The sequence below is a fragment of the Trachypithecus francoisi genome, unplaced genomic scaffold (genome assembly GCF_009764315.1).
Source record: "Trachypithecus francoisi isolate TF-2019V2 unplaced genomic scaffold, Tfra_2.0 Lachesis_group10, whole genome shotgun sequence".
In the NCBI taxonomy this organism is placed as follows: Eukaryota; Metazoa; Chordata; class Mammalia; order Primates; family Cercopithecidae; genus Trachypithecus; species Trachypithecus francoisi.
Genome location: NW_022681455.1, coordinates 15,605,912 through 15,622,067, shown reverse-complemented (window position 1 = coordinate 15,622,067; position 16,156 = coordinate 15,605,912). Strand labels below are relative to the sequence as shown.

The window sequence follows — 16,156 nt, the reverse complement described above, 5'->3', positions numbered from 1 at the left end:
AATGTCTGGGGTTCAGTAGGTACACAGTATTTGGGAGACATTATTACTGCATGTTTAAAAGCGCCATCTCAGGTTACTGCACAATCAGATTGTGGGCAAATCTCAATTGCCTCATATCACTCCCTGCAGAGTATAAAGAAGGCCTTCAATGCAGACAAACGCTGGTCTCAGTAAGACCCAATACAACCTCCTACTCCTCTGGGTCATTAACTAGTCCACACTGACCATGCCTGTTACATCTCCGACTCATGCCAGACCATGAATCAGAGTCTGGGGACAAAGTCCAGCGCAGCCAGGTGCCTCCTAACACTTGCCAGTGTCATTTTCATGGGAAAAAGAGGAGCAGTGAATCACCTGCCTGAGCAAAAAGAAATACAACACTGAACACACCTCCCAGTGATGCGAGGACAGATCAGTGGATCTCAAAGGAGAACAACACTGAACACACCTCCCAGTTTTCCACCGGTGACGTGTGGCCAGATCAGTGGATTTCAACGGAGATTTACAGACCCTTTAAGTGGACCTACAAACCCTTGCAGGAGATCTGCTAGGGTCGAAACTATTTCATAATAATACAAAGACATTATTTGCCTTTACAGTGGGGAGACATCTGATGGCATGAAAAATAGTAGGTTAACTATCAGGGAAATGCAGATCAAAACTACAATGAGATACACCACTTTCTATCGACTAGGATGATTATCATACCGTAAAGATGGATAATGATGACTGATTGCAAGGATGTGGAGACACTGTAAGCCTCAAACACTACTGGCAGAAATGCAAAATGGTTTCTCCTTTACAGATAGTTCCTCAAAAGGTGAAACATAGGAGTTTCCATATGACCCACCACTCCATTTCCAGGAAGGTACACAAGGGAAATAAAAAATACGTCCACATAAAAACTTGCACACAAATATTCATAGCAGAATTATTACTGTTAAAAATTGGGGGAAATCCCCAAAGATCCAACTGATACTTATTTAGATAAACATAAAGTGGTATATCTATACGATGAAGTATTAGCCATAAGAAGGAAATCAAGTACTGATAAATGCTACAGTACATTTAATGGGTATATTCTATGATGTGTGAATTATATCTCAACAAAATATATTTTTAAAATACGGGTGAAATCACCGGTACCTTAGCATAAACAAAGGCAATGGCACCAAACTACTGTACACTAATCTAATACGCATTTCATCCCTGCTACCATGGATTAGTAGCAGTTAAAAAAGAGAGCCAGTTTCACTTAAGAATGATCTTGATAAAGTCATACCAACAGTGAGTATGACTGAATCATGGCCCCTGAGCACATAGACCTTGTGTGACAAAATGCTATTACACATAAAGCACTTCTCCTATATACAGAAATACAATGATCATCTCTAGGGAAGAGCACTTGTGTGACTGTATAAGTTTTTGGGCTAGCCCCTTTTTTTCATAGGATGTTATTTTTACTTCAAGAAGGACCAACGCACTATAGTTCTTTGGACTTCGTTATTTGTAGTTTTTACTTAGTTACTAGGTTTTTTCAAAAAGCAAGCCTGTCTATTCAAGGAAAGTAACTAATAGTCATTGCTGCCAATGACAGAATTCATGCTTTCAGGCAAAAATTAGAACTTCAGAAAACAAGTCTCTGCCATCATGAGTTTGACAGAGATTCTTTGATGATGTACCCTTGTTCATTACCAAAGATGCTAATAAGAACTCAGTGAACCATTATTTTCAAATGAACAACACAGGATATGCTAGAAAACAGCGCATGGGTTAAAGGTCCATTCAAAGAAAAAGACAAACCAATGGATATTAATCTAACAGTACGAAAGTTCACTGATAACAGGTACAGATTCCCAGAGCAACTGACCTGGAGGAAACTACCACTTACAGAGCCTGCTATCCTATCAAGTACTGAAATCATCGACGAAGGCCGTTTCCCATGTACAGACATGTCTATCCCAAGCTGATTTTCTTCATATACATCACCCCAACTATGTACTGCAACACTCAAGAGATGAATACAGAAGCAATCATAATATGGCTGTATCCCAACGAGATTAACAAAAAGGTCAAATAATGTAACTCTTACTAAGTTTTTGGTTTTGGACAATGATTATTTTTCATTACAGTAATACATCACTTGGCAGGGCAAGGCCAGTTGCTAAGCTGGGACTTTCACAGACACTTGAAGAGTGTAACAGTGGTTAGCCAGCAGTATCTTTCTGATCTGAAAAAAACAGATCCTTCTTTGCAGTATCCGTACCTGAAATGAGATGCACAACTCTTTGGTTGTTATTTTGAGGTCACACAACCTCCTGCTCAGGAAAATACTATGGATAGCAAAGCAGTGAGTACTAGGATTTTAGGAAAGGGGAACCAGAGGGGTGAGGGAAGCAGGTGAAATTAACATAAGGAACCAAACTGGCTGCCCTGAGGACTTCAGCAAGGTACTCTACTAAACAATATTTTGATACGATATCTGGAAACGGAAGAGTTTTCAAACATACAGAAATTAAAAACTGAATCAAATTAACTCTGATTTGCAAACAAAGAGAACATTTTCAAGTAAACCCACTTTTTGTAACCATCATGCTGTTTTAGAGCAGCGATATACCCAAATGGCAAACATAGCCAGAAAGTCAAATCATGTGTTAAATGGGAAGTAAAGGGGGCAGGGGGAGGACTGGGCAACACTGACAGAGCCAAAGACAAGGTATATTTTGTACTCAACAGCTCATTAATTTTAAGTGTCGTGGGAACCTGCCAGTTTTACTCCTCCAAGTAATTATCTTTTGTCTTAATTTGTAAGATTTGAGAAAGGGAGAGAAGAGGAAAGGAAAAAAATATTCACTCTCACAGGGAAAGATTAAACCCTGTGAACATAAGAGAGAAAAAGACAGAAAGTTCGATGTATAGAAGTCCTCCACACACTGTCCCCAATTAAAAGAAATAATTGGACTAGTTTCTTTAAGGAGAGAAAAAAAGCATTCATCACTGTGAACCATATTAGGAAATTGTATTGTACTCAGATACAAATAGCTTTACATTAATGAACACAGACAAATATATTGATTTGTATACACATACTCTGAAAGTTAAACGGCCTATAGAAAAGTGTTTTCATACCACGGCAGGCAAAATCTTTAAATCCAAAGGCTGTTATTTCGATTTAGGGTCACCTCATCCCTGAGAAGGTAAGATTTGCTCCCAGTGAGGGATGAAAAAGATATGGGCAAAAGAAGTTACTTCGGAAACATATTTAACAGCAATCATGTAACAATTTGAAAGGTAGAGAGCTACACTTTCCTAGGGGAATTCACATCTATACCTCCAGGGAGCTTGTCCTAAACAACTCTCCCCAAAAGCGTTGTTCACATATTTAGAAGCTGACACGAGTTTCCTGGAAGAGACCCTCAAGGAAGGTCTGAAAAACTGATCGCAAGGTTTTTAATACCCTCACTCCATGCACACTCTTAATTTTGATTTCTAGTTCTGCTCACCATCCCCATTTGGGCCTCAATTCCCTGAAATATAGACCAGCTGGCTGCTGCTTCCTCTTATTCGCCCTCCAGGACTTGCTGAAGTATTTTGAATAAAGTATATAAGTGCTTTGCGTTCTTCAGAGAAAGGAGTTATGCAAATATAAGAAGGATGATCTTTTCGAAAGCACTTGCTGCAATGGCAAAGAGCCACATGTGAAAAAAAATAATTTTTAGAGAAAGCTGACAAAGCTGGCCTTCTACTTTTACCTGTCTCCAAGCACCACCCAGAACCAGATGCCCCTATCTTGCCAATTACCCATGCTAATAAAGGCACCTCATCCAAACACAAGAGGGAATCCTGATGTGCATTATTAGATTATTAGATGTGTATGTAACAGGAGTCCTTACTTGGCATCCAGCAAAAGTTATAAGATATCCTGGGATTATGCAATGTATGACCTGAAATAATACAGTTCGGAAGGCCTAACCTCTTTGAAAGAGAAAAACCTAGACAAGCACCATTACAGAAAGTCAGCCGAAACATCTGCTAGCAAGGCAACAAAGGCAAAGAATGAAGAGAAGACCCTGAAGATGGGACCGAATTAACCCCCAAATTAAACTACCTTCTTCCTGTCCACACCCCAAAACAAACGAAAGGGGCAAAAAAAAAAAAAAAAAAAAAAGAGAGGAGAGTCACTGTAAATAAAGAAGAAATGTGTTAAGCAAGGGAAAAAGAGACCCACCGCAAGTTTCTGATCTCAAGCCAGATATTTAAATGTACCCTTCATGTCATTACAAGGCATCCCTCACTTGGGCAAGACACAGACTCCATCGATTGGCTGGCATTAAATCCCTGTTACTGTACAAAAGCCACACTTGCTCCCTGGAGCCAGTTCAACTTTGAGTCACTATTGTCTGAAAACAATGGAATGTCTGCCAACCTGTGCCAACAGTTCAAATGGATTTTAATGTAGCATGTGTGAGTGCTGTAACCCGGTTTGCCCTGGGCCAAAACAGCACACTAACTTAGCTACAGCATCCACGGAAAACTAGGGAAAGCTGCAAGAACGCAGCTTAGGTGAGCAAAAGCCCCATTATCACCGCGCCTCCAGCCAGCACCTCACTCGCACAGGGAACAAACATCAACCTGGGATGCAAGACACGGAACCTTCAGCTGGCTCTGGACTCCGAAACTCCAGTATCATAAGCAAATTCTACTGGTTTACAGGCTTTGTAAAACCCTTCTGGAACTTTCACACAATGAAATCTCTTTCAGTTTGATCACAATTATAACAGAAACCTGGAAACAGAATGTTTAAAGCCAATCACATCTTCTTCCTTTTTCTACAGAAGAACTTAAATTCTGTAATATTTTTCCCACCAATTACCACATGGTTGCCACTCTCCTCATGATCTACAAGTGTGAATGCATTATGTGCAATGATAAAATAACAGACTTGGATATAACTGCCCTTTACGCAAATTTCTTACATACGTTCCTGCTAACATACGACGCTAAAGATTAAAAGGCCATAAGATCCTTATGAGAATATAAAGGTCAGGACAACAGAAAGACCATAAATCAGGATGAATGGTTTTTGTCATTGAAAAATGGCTTCTTGGCCCTCTTGGCCCCCAAAGGCACTGAGGAAAGGACGGCAGACCTGATGATTACTAGCCCCAGAGCCTGTGTGGGCATCAGCCACTCTAAAATGTTAGTGTTAACGGCAAGGGAGGAACATCTGGACAAACGGCCTTATGGGGCAATGGGCAGTTGGTCTGCAAGGGTCTCATGCTTTATCACTGGCAAGAATGAAGGAAAGAGCACAGAACTGCAGGTTACACTCAGAAAAGGACAGTGTTAACTCCTAAAGAACAAACGAATAAAATGTTTCTGCAGTTTTGGGTTTCATAAAACCCTAAATCCGGCCAGGCACGGTGGCTCATGCCTGTAATCTCAATACTTTGGGAGGCGGAGGCAGGCAGATCACCTGAGCTTAGGAGAGCCACCTGGCCAACATGGTAAAAACCCCGTCTCTACTAAAAGTACAAAAATTAGCCGGGCGTGGTGGTGGGCACTTGTAATCCCAGCTACTCAGGAGGCTGAGGAGGAGAATCGCTTGAACCCGGGAGGCGGAGATTGCAACAAGCTGAGATCGCGCCACTGCACTTCAGCCTGGGTGACAAGAGCCAGACTCTGTCTCAAAACAAAAACAAAACACTTAAATTCCAAAAATAAGGATTTATAACAGGCCAACCACATCTGAAGTCAGTGATAAGAATTCTGGCTCACCTTTGGATTTGAGGAAGGAATCTGTGACTGTTTACTACACACAGAGAAAGAAATACCCTTGAATATGCACATGCAAGTTAGACCAGAATGCATCCCATTGACACAATTGATCATACCAGTCATGGGCAACTTGGTCGTTTTCAAAGTAAAAACATTAGCACGGGCCGGGCGCGGTGGCTCAAGCCTGTAATCCCAGCACTTTGGGAGGCCGAGACAGGCGGATCACGAGGTCAGGAGATCGAGACCATCCTGGCTAACACGGTGAAACCGGTCTCTACTAAAAACTACAAAAAACTAGCCAGGCGACGTGGCGGCACCTGTAGTCCCAGCTACCCGGGAGGCTGAGGCAGGAGAATGGTGTGAACCTGGGAGGCGGAGCTTGCAGTGAGCTGAGATCCGGCCACAGCACTCCAGCCTGGGTGACAGAGCGAGACTCCGTCTCAAAAAAAAAAAACATTAGCACGAAAAAACTAAATACAGTCAGCCCTCTCTATCTGTGGGTTCTGCATCCATACCTAAGAGTAGTGCCCCCACCCTCACATATCCTCCCTGACAACACCAAGCAGCATTTTGAGTCAGGTATTAATAATATAATTTTACAAAGGAGGAAAACTAAAGCTTAAAGAGGCTAAATAACCAGCCAGACACAAGGCTAGAAAGAGGTATCAGAGCCAGGAGCTTCTCTTCCACCACCAGGTACGCCATCTTCTAGCTGCCTGTCACAGAATTACAAAGACGGGGCTATGCATCCCCCAACGCTGAACTCACAGGGCATGGGCCAGCTGTCCCGAAGGGTGTACCTATATCCCCCTAAGGCCCTACGTGGCCAGTGGAACAAATACTTTAGCAAAGCAAGAAGAAACAGCGAAAGAATGATAATCCTGACACAGGAATTACCAAGACCTTCTACCACACAGAACCAGCTCACAACACAGTTCTGGTGAGGTTGATCAAGTCACAACACTCAAGGGTAATAGCTGACTCTTTGACAGTCCTTATCGTGTCCCAAGCATTTGAGATACATAAAGTTTCTCGGGTTTTCTCAGCAATTATAAGGTTGTTCCCGGCACCAGATCTTTTCAATCACATTACGTTAATAATAAGCAACACAGCAGTTTCCAACATTAACTGCTGTAACATATATCAATTCATTTAGTTCTTACCAAAACCTATCATCTCTTCTTTAGAGATAAGAAAACTAAAACAGAAACATCCTAAGGTTGCAGCCATAAGTGTGTCAGTGCTGGAATCACGATGCTCTGAACCATTCTACCAAATGGCCACTAAGGAACACTGCCCTAAATGTGTAAAGGGGGTGGTTAGAAACATAGATTGCATAATTGGTTTCCACATGCGTTACTGCTCTAAAAACAAAACAAAACAAAACTCACATCCCATATTCCAACCTTTTGGAATAGTCACTTGCCTCAACAGGAAAAATGGAGCTGCCAGAGGTTAAAAAGAGGTAAAAAGGGTATCACATGAGAACTGCGATTGGGAGGGGGAAAAAAAAAAAAGCATTTGTCTGTTAGGGAGTTTTTGTCCCCGCTGAACATAGCAGGGCTATGGCGAGCTCCTGACCCTGATGTACGACGCCCCCCAAACCACCCCAGACAAAGAGAGGGCTCGATGCCCCCTCAAAGGCAACCACAGAGCAGAAATGTGATAAACTCGTCCAAATGATTGCTTTTTGGCCCTTACACAACATGCCCCCGGTGTGAATCTAAAAGCAATTAAATCATTCCAGCTGGGAGTCCAATGACATGTTGTTTAAAAAGTCTTCCGAGAAATATCCCTCTTCAGAAAAAGATGCGCACAAAAGAAACAATAGCCACTCTTCTTCCTTCCATTTTTGTAAGTAATAAAAAGCATTTAAAAAATATATATGCAGCTGATTTAGCAACAAGCCTTCACCAAGGTCTCCTCCACAAAGGACTGAGAAAAGCCAAGGCAAATTCATTCCAAAGGCATTTTTAATTCTTCTAGTCTACCTCACTTACCCCCTGGAAAAAATAACCAATTATGAGAGCTTAAGAAAAATCTAGGCATTTCAAATATCAACTTGTAATATAAATACCCACAAAGCAGTGTTTTGATTGTGTTGTTTGGTTTCCAAATAGTCATTACCTAAGGGCTCTATTTTTAGAATCATTTGAGATTCTGTATATGTACGAGTAGTTTGAAACTCTGATGTGCTATTGAAATAGAAGTTGCTGGAAGCATTGTTATTGTAACCCTTGAGTGCTAACCCAAGGTTAAAAGCTCATGTGATGCTGTCCAAATCATTTCAGATTATGTATTTTAATAAACAAATCCATTTCCATTAGGATGTTCAGTGGATTATAAATGAGCACATTAGAGTCCTGTGTAATGTTTGCAAAACAAAACATCTGCCTGGGGACAGCAGCCTCCTGCAGGAAACTACTGGCATCAGGACTCCTGCTCCAAGGAAGAGGATTACGGCCTCAGGCCCATGTGGAAGCTGATGGCAGGACACTGTGGATGGTGTGTGTGTCCTCTCCTGCCACCTCTGCCATGAGGCCAGATGTCCTGGCTCCATGCCTGGAGCCACTCTCCTCCTCTGATTGTGGAGAAACAAGATGAAATAGGACACCCCTGGCAGTCTGGGTTCTAGGTTCTTCCGCTAGCAGTTGAAATAAAGCTGTTCTCCTTGAAATGTGGCCTAATTAAAATTTTGGCCAAATCCGCCCCAGTAGTAAAGCATCAGTTTTCCACACTTTGTTTTCTGTGTGTTTATTTCTCCACATTTCAGCAGGGGTGATCCCTCTGGGGAGGATACAGATGTTGCTAGATTTCCTGACACGCCTCAACAGCTCGAGCATATAAAATAGGGAAAAGCACAAATCTGATAAGAGAAATACCCTGTAATGGAGAAGTCACAAAAAAACCAGCTTGCTCTCCCCTTTCTCTTGTGAAAGATTCAACAATTCTGAGCAGCTGCTTGAATACACAATCGTGATGCCCTCACCCAGGTTCTTCCTGCTAGAAAACCTATTTTCACACCTGCGCCTTCTTCACCCAAGTCAGGAACCAAAAGGACATGAAGATCATCTGCCTCTACATTTTAATGTTTTCTAAAAATGAGGGAGTATAACTGAGGTGTGAGGAGGGAAGACTGAGCTCACCTTCTTAACTATATCCAAACTGTTCTTTCCATGCAGCCAGAGAACTTATTTTCATCTCAAAGCACACCTCGTGTTTTGCATCTATTCACCAAGAGCACTCAAAAATCAGGGAACAGAGGTAAGGGCAGAGCAAGCATCACAGCTTCCTGAGGTCAAGGTACAGCACAGTCTGGCTCAGGTGTCTTGTCTGGTGGCACAATGTGGGACTAGTGGGTTTATATTGAAGAACAGGTGGTAGGCAATTATGCAAGAGAAAATGCTAGTTCCAGGGCTAAGCCAGGACCTGGGCCTCCCTGGCAGTTCCACAGCACCTGATGTGTCCTGAGATGCGGTGCTCTCCAGGACCCTTTCCTCTGTCTGCGGTTCAGAAGATGCCTTTTTCAGGTTCAGAAAATTGCTAACCTCTTTTCTGACAGCACCTGCAGAGCTCCAAGCTTGATTATATTTGCAAGGCACTGGTGCCTGATTGCCTTTTTATTGCGAGGAACGCTCTGTAGGAAGATCTGTTTCATTCTATGTTATGTCACATTTAAACAGATACTCTCTTTGATGACTGATGGATACCCTTAATGAAATCCCATTATAAGAAATTTCTAGGAATTCTGCTCTAAACTTACAGAGACATGGACCTCAGTGAACTTCTGCAGAAAAGAACTTTTAGCTGCCATGGGAACTGTTGCCAAAATTTGGTCTGTATTTATTCCACATGAAAACAAAGCTCTAGGTGATCCCAGCAGTCTGACCACTTGGAGGATTCTTGTGTAAACCACTGGTGTCGACTGGGATTGGTACTGACTTTCAACAACTCAACCTTTGATTGGAGGATGCAACAGTACACCAGTTTTCCTAAGGGTTATAAGAGAATGAAGACAAAGTATAGACAGCAATGTGAATGGGGTTGAAGACAGGGTGGAATATAAATATTTTAATGTGGACAAGTCACTATTATCTCAGGGAAAGAAGAATGGATTACAGGGATGAAATTTTAGATGAGAACCTTCACCCAGCTGAATAGTGATCTTGGAAATGTCATTTCCCTTGAACATATGACAATGGCTGGCATCCACCATTAGAGATCTGAATGGCTCTACTGTTGCCCATGATACAGCTTCATTGTTTCCTTACGCTGGGATATAAATGAATCAATGAATGGACAAATGAAGGCTAATCTACTCTATCATGCTGATTTCACAGAAGTAGAAATTAAGAATCAAAGAAGCTAAGTACATGCCTTGCCCAAGAACACACAGCTAACAAAACAAGTAGCTAAAAACAGGCATGCAACTAAGTTCCTGATGACTGTTCAACGGTGGCAAAGACATTCCTAAGAAATGAACAGACAAAAATAACAACAAATATGCATATTGAGTAACACGGCATTATCTAGAAATGGCTGAGGAAGTAGCAATGTTGGCCATGAGAATATTCCACAGCTGAGAATGTTTAATTTTGAAAGAATGCTACACTTCGGTTTTTATCAATTTTGGATGAGATGATGAATAATTTCCTTCTCTGCTGTTGAAAACAATAACTTCAGAAATACTCTTACGTTCAATTAGTACCTCTTGCCTGAGGGATTACTCCCAATGTCACAAGTGTTTCCTTTAATAAACTGACATCAGTTTGTCTCCTTGTCATCCATCTTAATGTATAAAACAGACTGGGGAAGGCAGCACAGCTAGCCAGCTACGGAGAGCTCAGTGTTTTTCTACAATACTGCCTGAACCTGAGGCTGACATTAGCTTTCTTCAAAGCTGACTTTGGTTTCATGAAACCAGCATGTTCCCCTGGGTCATCTGAAATCGGAGGAGCATTCCAAGAGGCCTGTGTATTACTAAGCTGGCTTTATTCCATTCCCTCCACTGGCGTCAGAAGGAATCACTGACATCCTGTGGATTGTTACACTTTGCCTTCCAAGGCCATTCAAGCCGTGTGGCAACAGCAGGAAGGACTCCACAGAGACCTATATCCCAGGTAGTGGCTTGTGGGGATTTTTTCTTTTCGTATGACTTGGTACTCAGATGCCTACAAAGGGACAACAAATACACAAAACCCATAAACATACACAAAAACTACAATGATCCCCAATGATCACTGGAGTATCTAAGCTGCTTACAGCCAACAGCCCCTGCCCCACACCACCCCACCTTAAGGACTTTGGTATATGGGTGTCAGTTGGGTGGCAGGACACAAGGGCTGGGGGGGAGCGGCGCACACACACCAGAAGACAAGGGATACAAGTCACCCAGGTAGCATCACCAAGTGACAGGGAATGACAAGAATGAGACACCGAAACCCATTTCATCAGGAGAAACACACGGATAGACCTGAATGTCTTCCGACATTTCTGACAGATGTACCAGGAGACATCATATCCCATTAGCTCCTTGTGGGTAGATCCTATTGCCGTGTTCATCTGTGCTATCTTCCAGAACGCTTAGGTAAGCACAGGGGCTTACATTTTTCTCATTTACACAGAAGTTAATCTTATTTGATTTAGGACCGAAAAGGTAACTCCATAAATGGTTAATATCATTCACCATTGTTAATATGGCAAAGATTCTATGATTATGTTTCAGCACTTATCACAATAAAATGAGTTTGAGCTCCCTCCAAATCCTCTACAAATACAGCAATTTCGAGAACATGTAAACATGAAATCTTTCCTAACACAGGTATTCAGATTTGCTAAAAACTCACAAATTCTGTAGGAAAAATTCTAGCAGGGTTGGTTTCGTGTTTGTGTCTCTTTGACTTGCTTGGTCTTTTGAACACCCCATAGGAAATGGAATTTTTCTAACCAGGTTAAGATCTAAACAATGCCCAGGGGTAGCAATAAAAAGAAAACCTCAGACTAAATAAGATTAAAACTTCCCTACGATGCTGCTGAAGAGCAGTGAACTAAATGGCAGAGGGACATGCCAGGAAGTGAGCGCCTGCTCCAGGAACAGGCAGGCCTAACACAGACTGAACAGGGAAATGGCTGAGGACTTCGGACAACAGAATGGGACAGCAGGAAGGACTGCAGTCTGGACAGATCTAAATACAGGTCTCTTGGGCCTATAAGAATTCCCCCATCAAACTTCCCCTGAAGTTTAGATGAAGGCAAACAGATTGCACAGCCTCATGGATTCCCCCAAGACGGTAGTTCTGGGACTCTGCTGGGTTGAAATCAAAGAAAACCCATTCACAACTCAAATACAACATAATCAAAATGGCAGAAGCTTGGAGGTTGGGGGCAGGGCTAATCACAGATGATGTCAATCTAACTAAAGCTATAAGCCAGCTGCTCAGGGATGTGAGAAGGGCCTTTCAGTTTGGTTATCTACAAGTCTCAGAAGAGGAAGCACAGAAAGGTTTGTAAGTTTCAGTAAAGTTAGTCCCCTGCCTAAACCCAGCTGGTTTGGGTATGCTTCCTGCAGCTCCTCTATTTGATGCTGTGACTCTATTGTAAAAGAAAGGACAACAGAAGAGACAGGGAGGAAGAGAATCAGGAGGGAGGGCAAGGACACAACTCAGAAAAGGCAGTAGGAGGTGGGTGTGTCAGTGCTTACCCAAGATCACTCATTCCACCTAGTCCTCCCAGCCTGGAGCCAGGATACACACTATCCTACATCAAAATTCATTCGGGGACAAAAACATCCCAACAATGTTTCTGGAAATATTTGAATTAACAAGCATTAAAAAAAATTCTTTTAATAAAAAATGAAAAAGTAGAATCTCCTAAGATTTTTGAAACTCAGAAGTTTATCTGTGTAAATGCATACAGATATGTATCTACAGATAGTTACACTTTCCTTGACTCCTAGTGGCAATGACAGTGGTCAACATAGAATCATTATGCCCTCCTTTAGGTGAGAGCCCAGCCTATCCTGTCACCCTCATTCTATCCCCTTCTTTCATACACTCCATGTAACGTGCTGCCAGATAGTCACTGCCCCTGCACACAACTAAGATCCATGCAGATGATGATTCTTAACATTAAAAACTGAATCTATGAGAAAAATCAGCATGTGAATCTAATGTCTCTACATCAAGCCCAAACACTCTGGAAAACAAAGGAGTTAGGGACCCCAGTGCAACTGTACTAGTATACACAGGATTAACTCAACTGATCAAGACGTCAGATAAATTCACCTGGGTCTTTCCAGGTCACCAAAGAGTAGACGTCCACACTAGCGGAACAACAGGCAACAGTCCCAAGTACAGGCATTATTCTGCATCACTCTGTTTGTGGTATGCTTCCTCCTTAGCAATTACATCTGTATACTAATACCCGTATTCCAATTTACATATGCAGTCCTCTTCCAACCATCCCGATGCCCTGATGACTACAGCTGCAAGTAACAACCTTTTCCCCAAAAGGTTAAAATGTGGTTACATTTTGTATTTACCCCATCTCCCCAATTAAACCACAAGTCCTTAAAAAGACGTCGCACCCTCTACTGTGCATATGTGTCACCTAAACACAATCAAAAGCAAGAGGCAAGCCAGATGAACAATTGTTAAGTGGACAGAGCAGAAAGGCCCAACAATAATGAAAGCCAGACAGAGATTTCAATCATGTCTAAGCTGTGCTTGTCCTGAGCCTCTACTTCCCAGTGAATCCAGAAGGCAAATGACGGTTCGGTGCACAGGCACCAAGGAGAAAAATGAGCAGCATTCCTTTGCCTCAATCACTTACAGACAGCACTGATTTTCTGCCATTTGTAGGTAAGGCTTCTCTATCTTACAGGGTCTCAGTGGGTCCTAAGTAAAATAAGTCTATAGAGTAGCTGATAGAAGGGCAACAGAAAACAGCCATACTGGCCGGGCGCGGTGGCTCAAGCCTGTAATCCCAGCACTTTGGGAGGCCGAGGCGGGCGGATCACGAGGTCAGGAGATCGAGACCATCCTGGCTAACACGGTGAAACCCCGTCTCTACTAAAAATACAAAAACCTAGCCGGCGAGGTGGCGGGCGCCTGTAGTCCCAGCTACTCGGGAGGCTGAGGCAGGAGAATGGCGTAAACCCGGGAGGCGGAGCTTGCAGTGAGCTGAGATCCGGCCACTGCACTCCAGCCTGGGCGACAGAGCGAGACTCCGTCTCAAAAAAAAAAAAAAAAAGAAAACAGCCATACCTCCTGACTCCCACTCTCTTTGCTTCCCTCCTCTTTCTTTCTTTCCTTTTTTTTTTTTTTTTTGAGACAGAGTCTCACTCTGTCGCCCAGGCTGGAGTGCAGTGGCGCAATCTCGGTTCACTGCAACCTCCGCCTCCCGGATTCAAGCAATTCTCCTGCCTCAGCCTCTCAAGTAGCTGGAACTACAGAGGTGCGTGCCACCATGCCCAGCTAATTTTTTTGTATTTTTAGTAGAGACGGGGTTTCACCATGTTGGCCAGGATGGTCTTGATCTCTTGACCTCGTGACCCACCTGCCTTGGCCTCCCAAAGTGCTGGCCACCATGCCCGGCTTCTTTCCTCTTTTCTTACACTCATTCCCCCACTCAGTGTAATTCCAATTAGTTCAGGGCTACCTCTGTGCTGCCTGTGAAATCACTCATTTTTACACCTATTCTACATCCTCCAATGTCTACTGGACAATCAATGTTTAGTAACCCTTGTTACTTTGGTCAGGGAATTGCCTACATTTACAGCCTCACTGTGCATTTCCCCTTCTTCAAGTTATCTTCCTTTAAGAAGTCCTCATCACCGATGCCAGCTTTATGTTTTCAGGGCACAACTCCATTTAGGTCACTTCTCTATTGAAAAACCACTAGGCGGCTGGGCACGGTGGCTCACGCCTGTAATCCCAGCACTTTGGGAGGCCAAGGCGGGTGGATCACGAGGTCAGGAGATTGAGACCATCCTAGCTAACACGGTGAAACCCCACCTCTACTAAAAATACAAAAAATTAGCTGAACGTGGTGGCGGGCGCCTGTAGTCCCAGCTACTCAGGAGACTGAGGCAGGAGAATGGCATGAACCCGGGAGGTGGAGCTTGCAGTGAGCTGAGACCGTGCCATTGTGCTCCAGCCTGGGCGACAGAGTGAGACTCTGTCTCAAAAAAAAAAAAAAAAGAAGGAAGAAAGAAAAACCACTAGGCGCTTTCTATAGCCAACTTATTCATATAAGACGAGTTTCCTCGCTATGATACCCAAGCTTTTGCTCCTGCCTTTTCTCCTCCTCCTCCACAATATACATGCAAGGGGAAAATTAGTCCACTTCAGAATGAATGTGCAATTCCACAGGAGGAATGATAGTTTTCTTCCTACACCATACCCACCTGACAAAATCACATTAGTAATTAAAGGGGGGCACAGATATTGTTTCACTAAATCTTGACCATCCCCATGTAGATACGGTCTTTTCCTGTTCCGATGCCTGTTTATCTGCAGTTCTTATAGAATTTACCATCATCTCCACAACATAAGAGTATCTGCGCTCACCTAGAACACCCTGGACTACACTAAGCTATACTAATAATCCCTTTGCCCATGAAGTGTCTGGCCCTGGAGAAGTATCCAGAACGAGCTTTGCCTTCATCTCATCTCTTCTCAACAGAGGCTCTCTTCCAGCTCTCACCCAGCGCTTTAGATATTTTGTTATCCAAGTTCAACGGTGGACCTACCATGCCCGTTGTGAACATGTTTGTGGGTTTTTCCTTTCCTGGGGGTCGACTGGCATGAAGATGAAGCATTGTTGGTGGCTGTTTTGACGTCTTCTGTCTCATCGTCTTCCTCCTCGACTTCCTCCTCATCCTGAGAGCTTCCGAAACACACCATGCTGCTGGGCAGCGCAGGAGAACCTGGTGGAGTAAGAAAAACGGCTCATACACACAGGCCTTGACCCTCACCCTTTCAGGAAGAACGCCACAATGAAGACCAAACCTAAAGCCTCAAAACGGAGGAGAAAAAACAAAGCAACTGATCTCTACTGCCATTTTAAATTTATTTTTCAAATACTCCCCAGATCATCTGTGCCTTTTGAACGTATTTCAAGCAAAATCCCCCAGCAGGAAGAAGATGCAAAACAGAACAAATCAGGATTTTTAAAATCGCATCTGAGTATCTCTTGAGAAAAAAAAAAAAAACACCTCCAAGGATGGAACAAAAAAATAATAAAATAAAAACACCTACCCACTGCTGAGGAAGAGAGATTACTCTAAATTAATAGACTTAAAAAAAAAAAAAAAAAATCAGCCGGGCGCGGTGGCTCAAACCTGTAATCCCAGCACTTTGGGAGGCCGAGACGGGCA

The 16,156-nt window shown here is 43.0% G+C and overlaps 1 protein-coding gene across 4 annotated transcripts in view; it reads right to left on the bottom strand.

The window, feature by feature from the left end:
* The window catches only part of JARID2 (jumonji and AT-rich interaction domain containing 2), a 279,574-nt gene that overhangs the window by 38,658 nt on the left and 224,760 nt on the right, over positions 1 to 16,156 (bottom strand). For all 4 annotated transcript variants that reach the window (XM_033216291.1, XM_033216294.1, XM_033216295.1 and 1 more), the window contains one exon: positions 15,530 to 15,706. In XM_033216291.1, the coding sequence (XP_033072182.1) occupies positions 15,530 to 15,706 (177 nt within the window). The remainder of the gene's footprint in view (positions 1 to 15,529; positions 15,707 to 16,156) is intronic.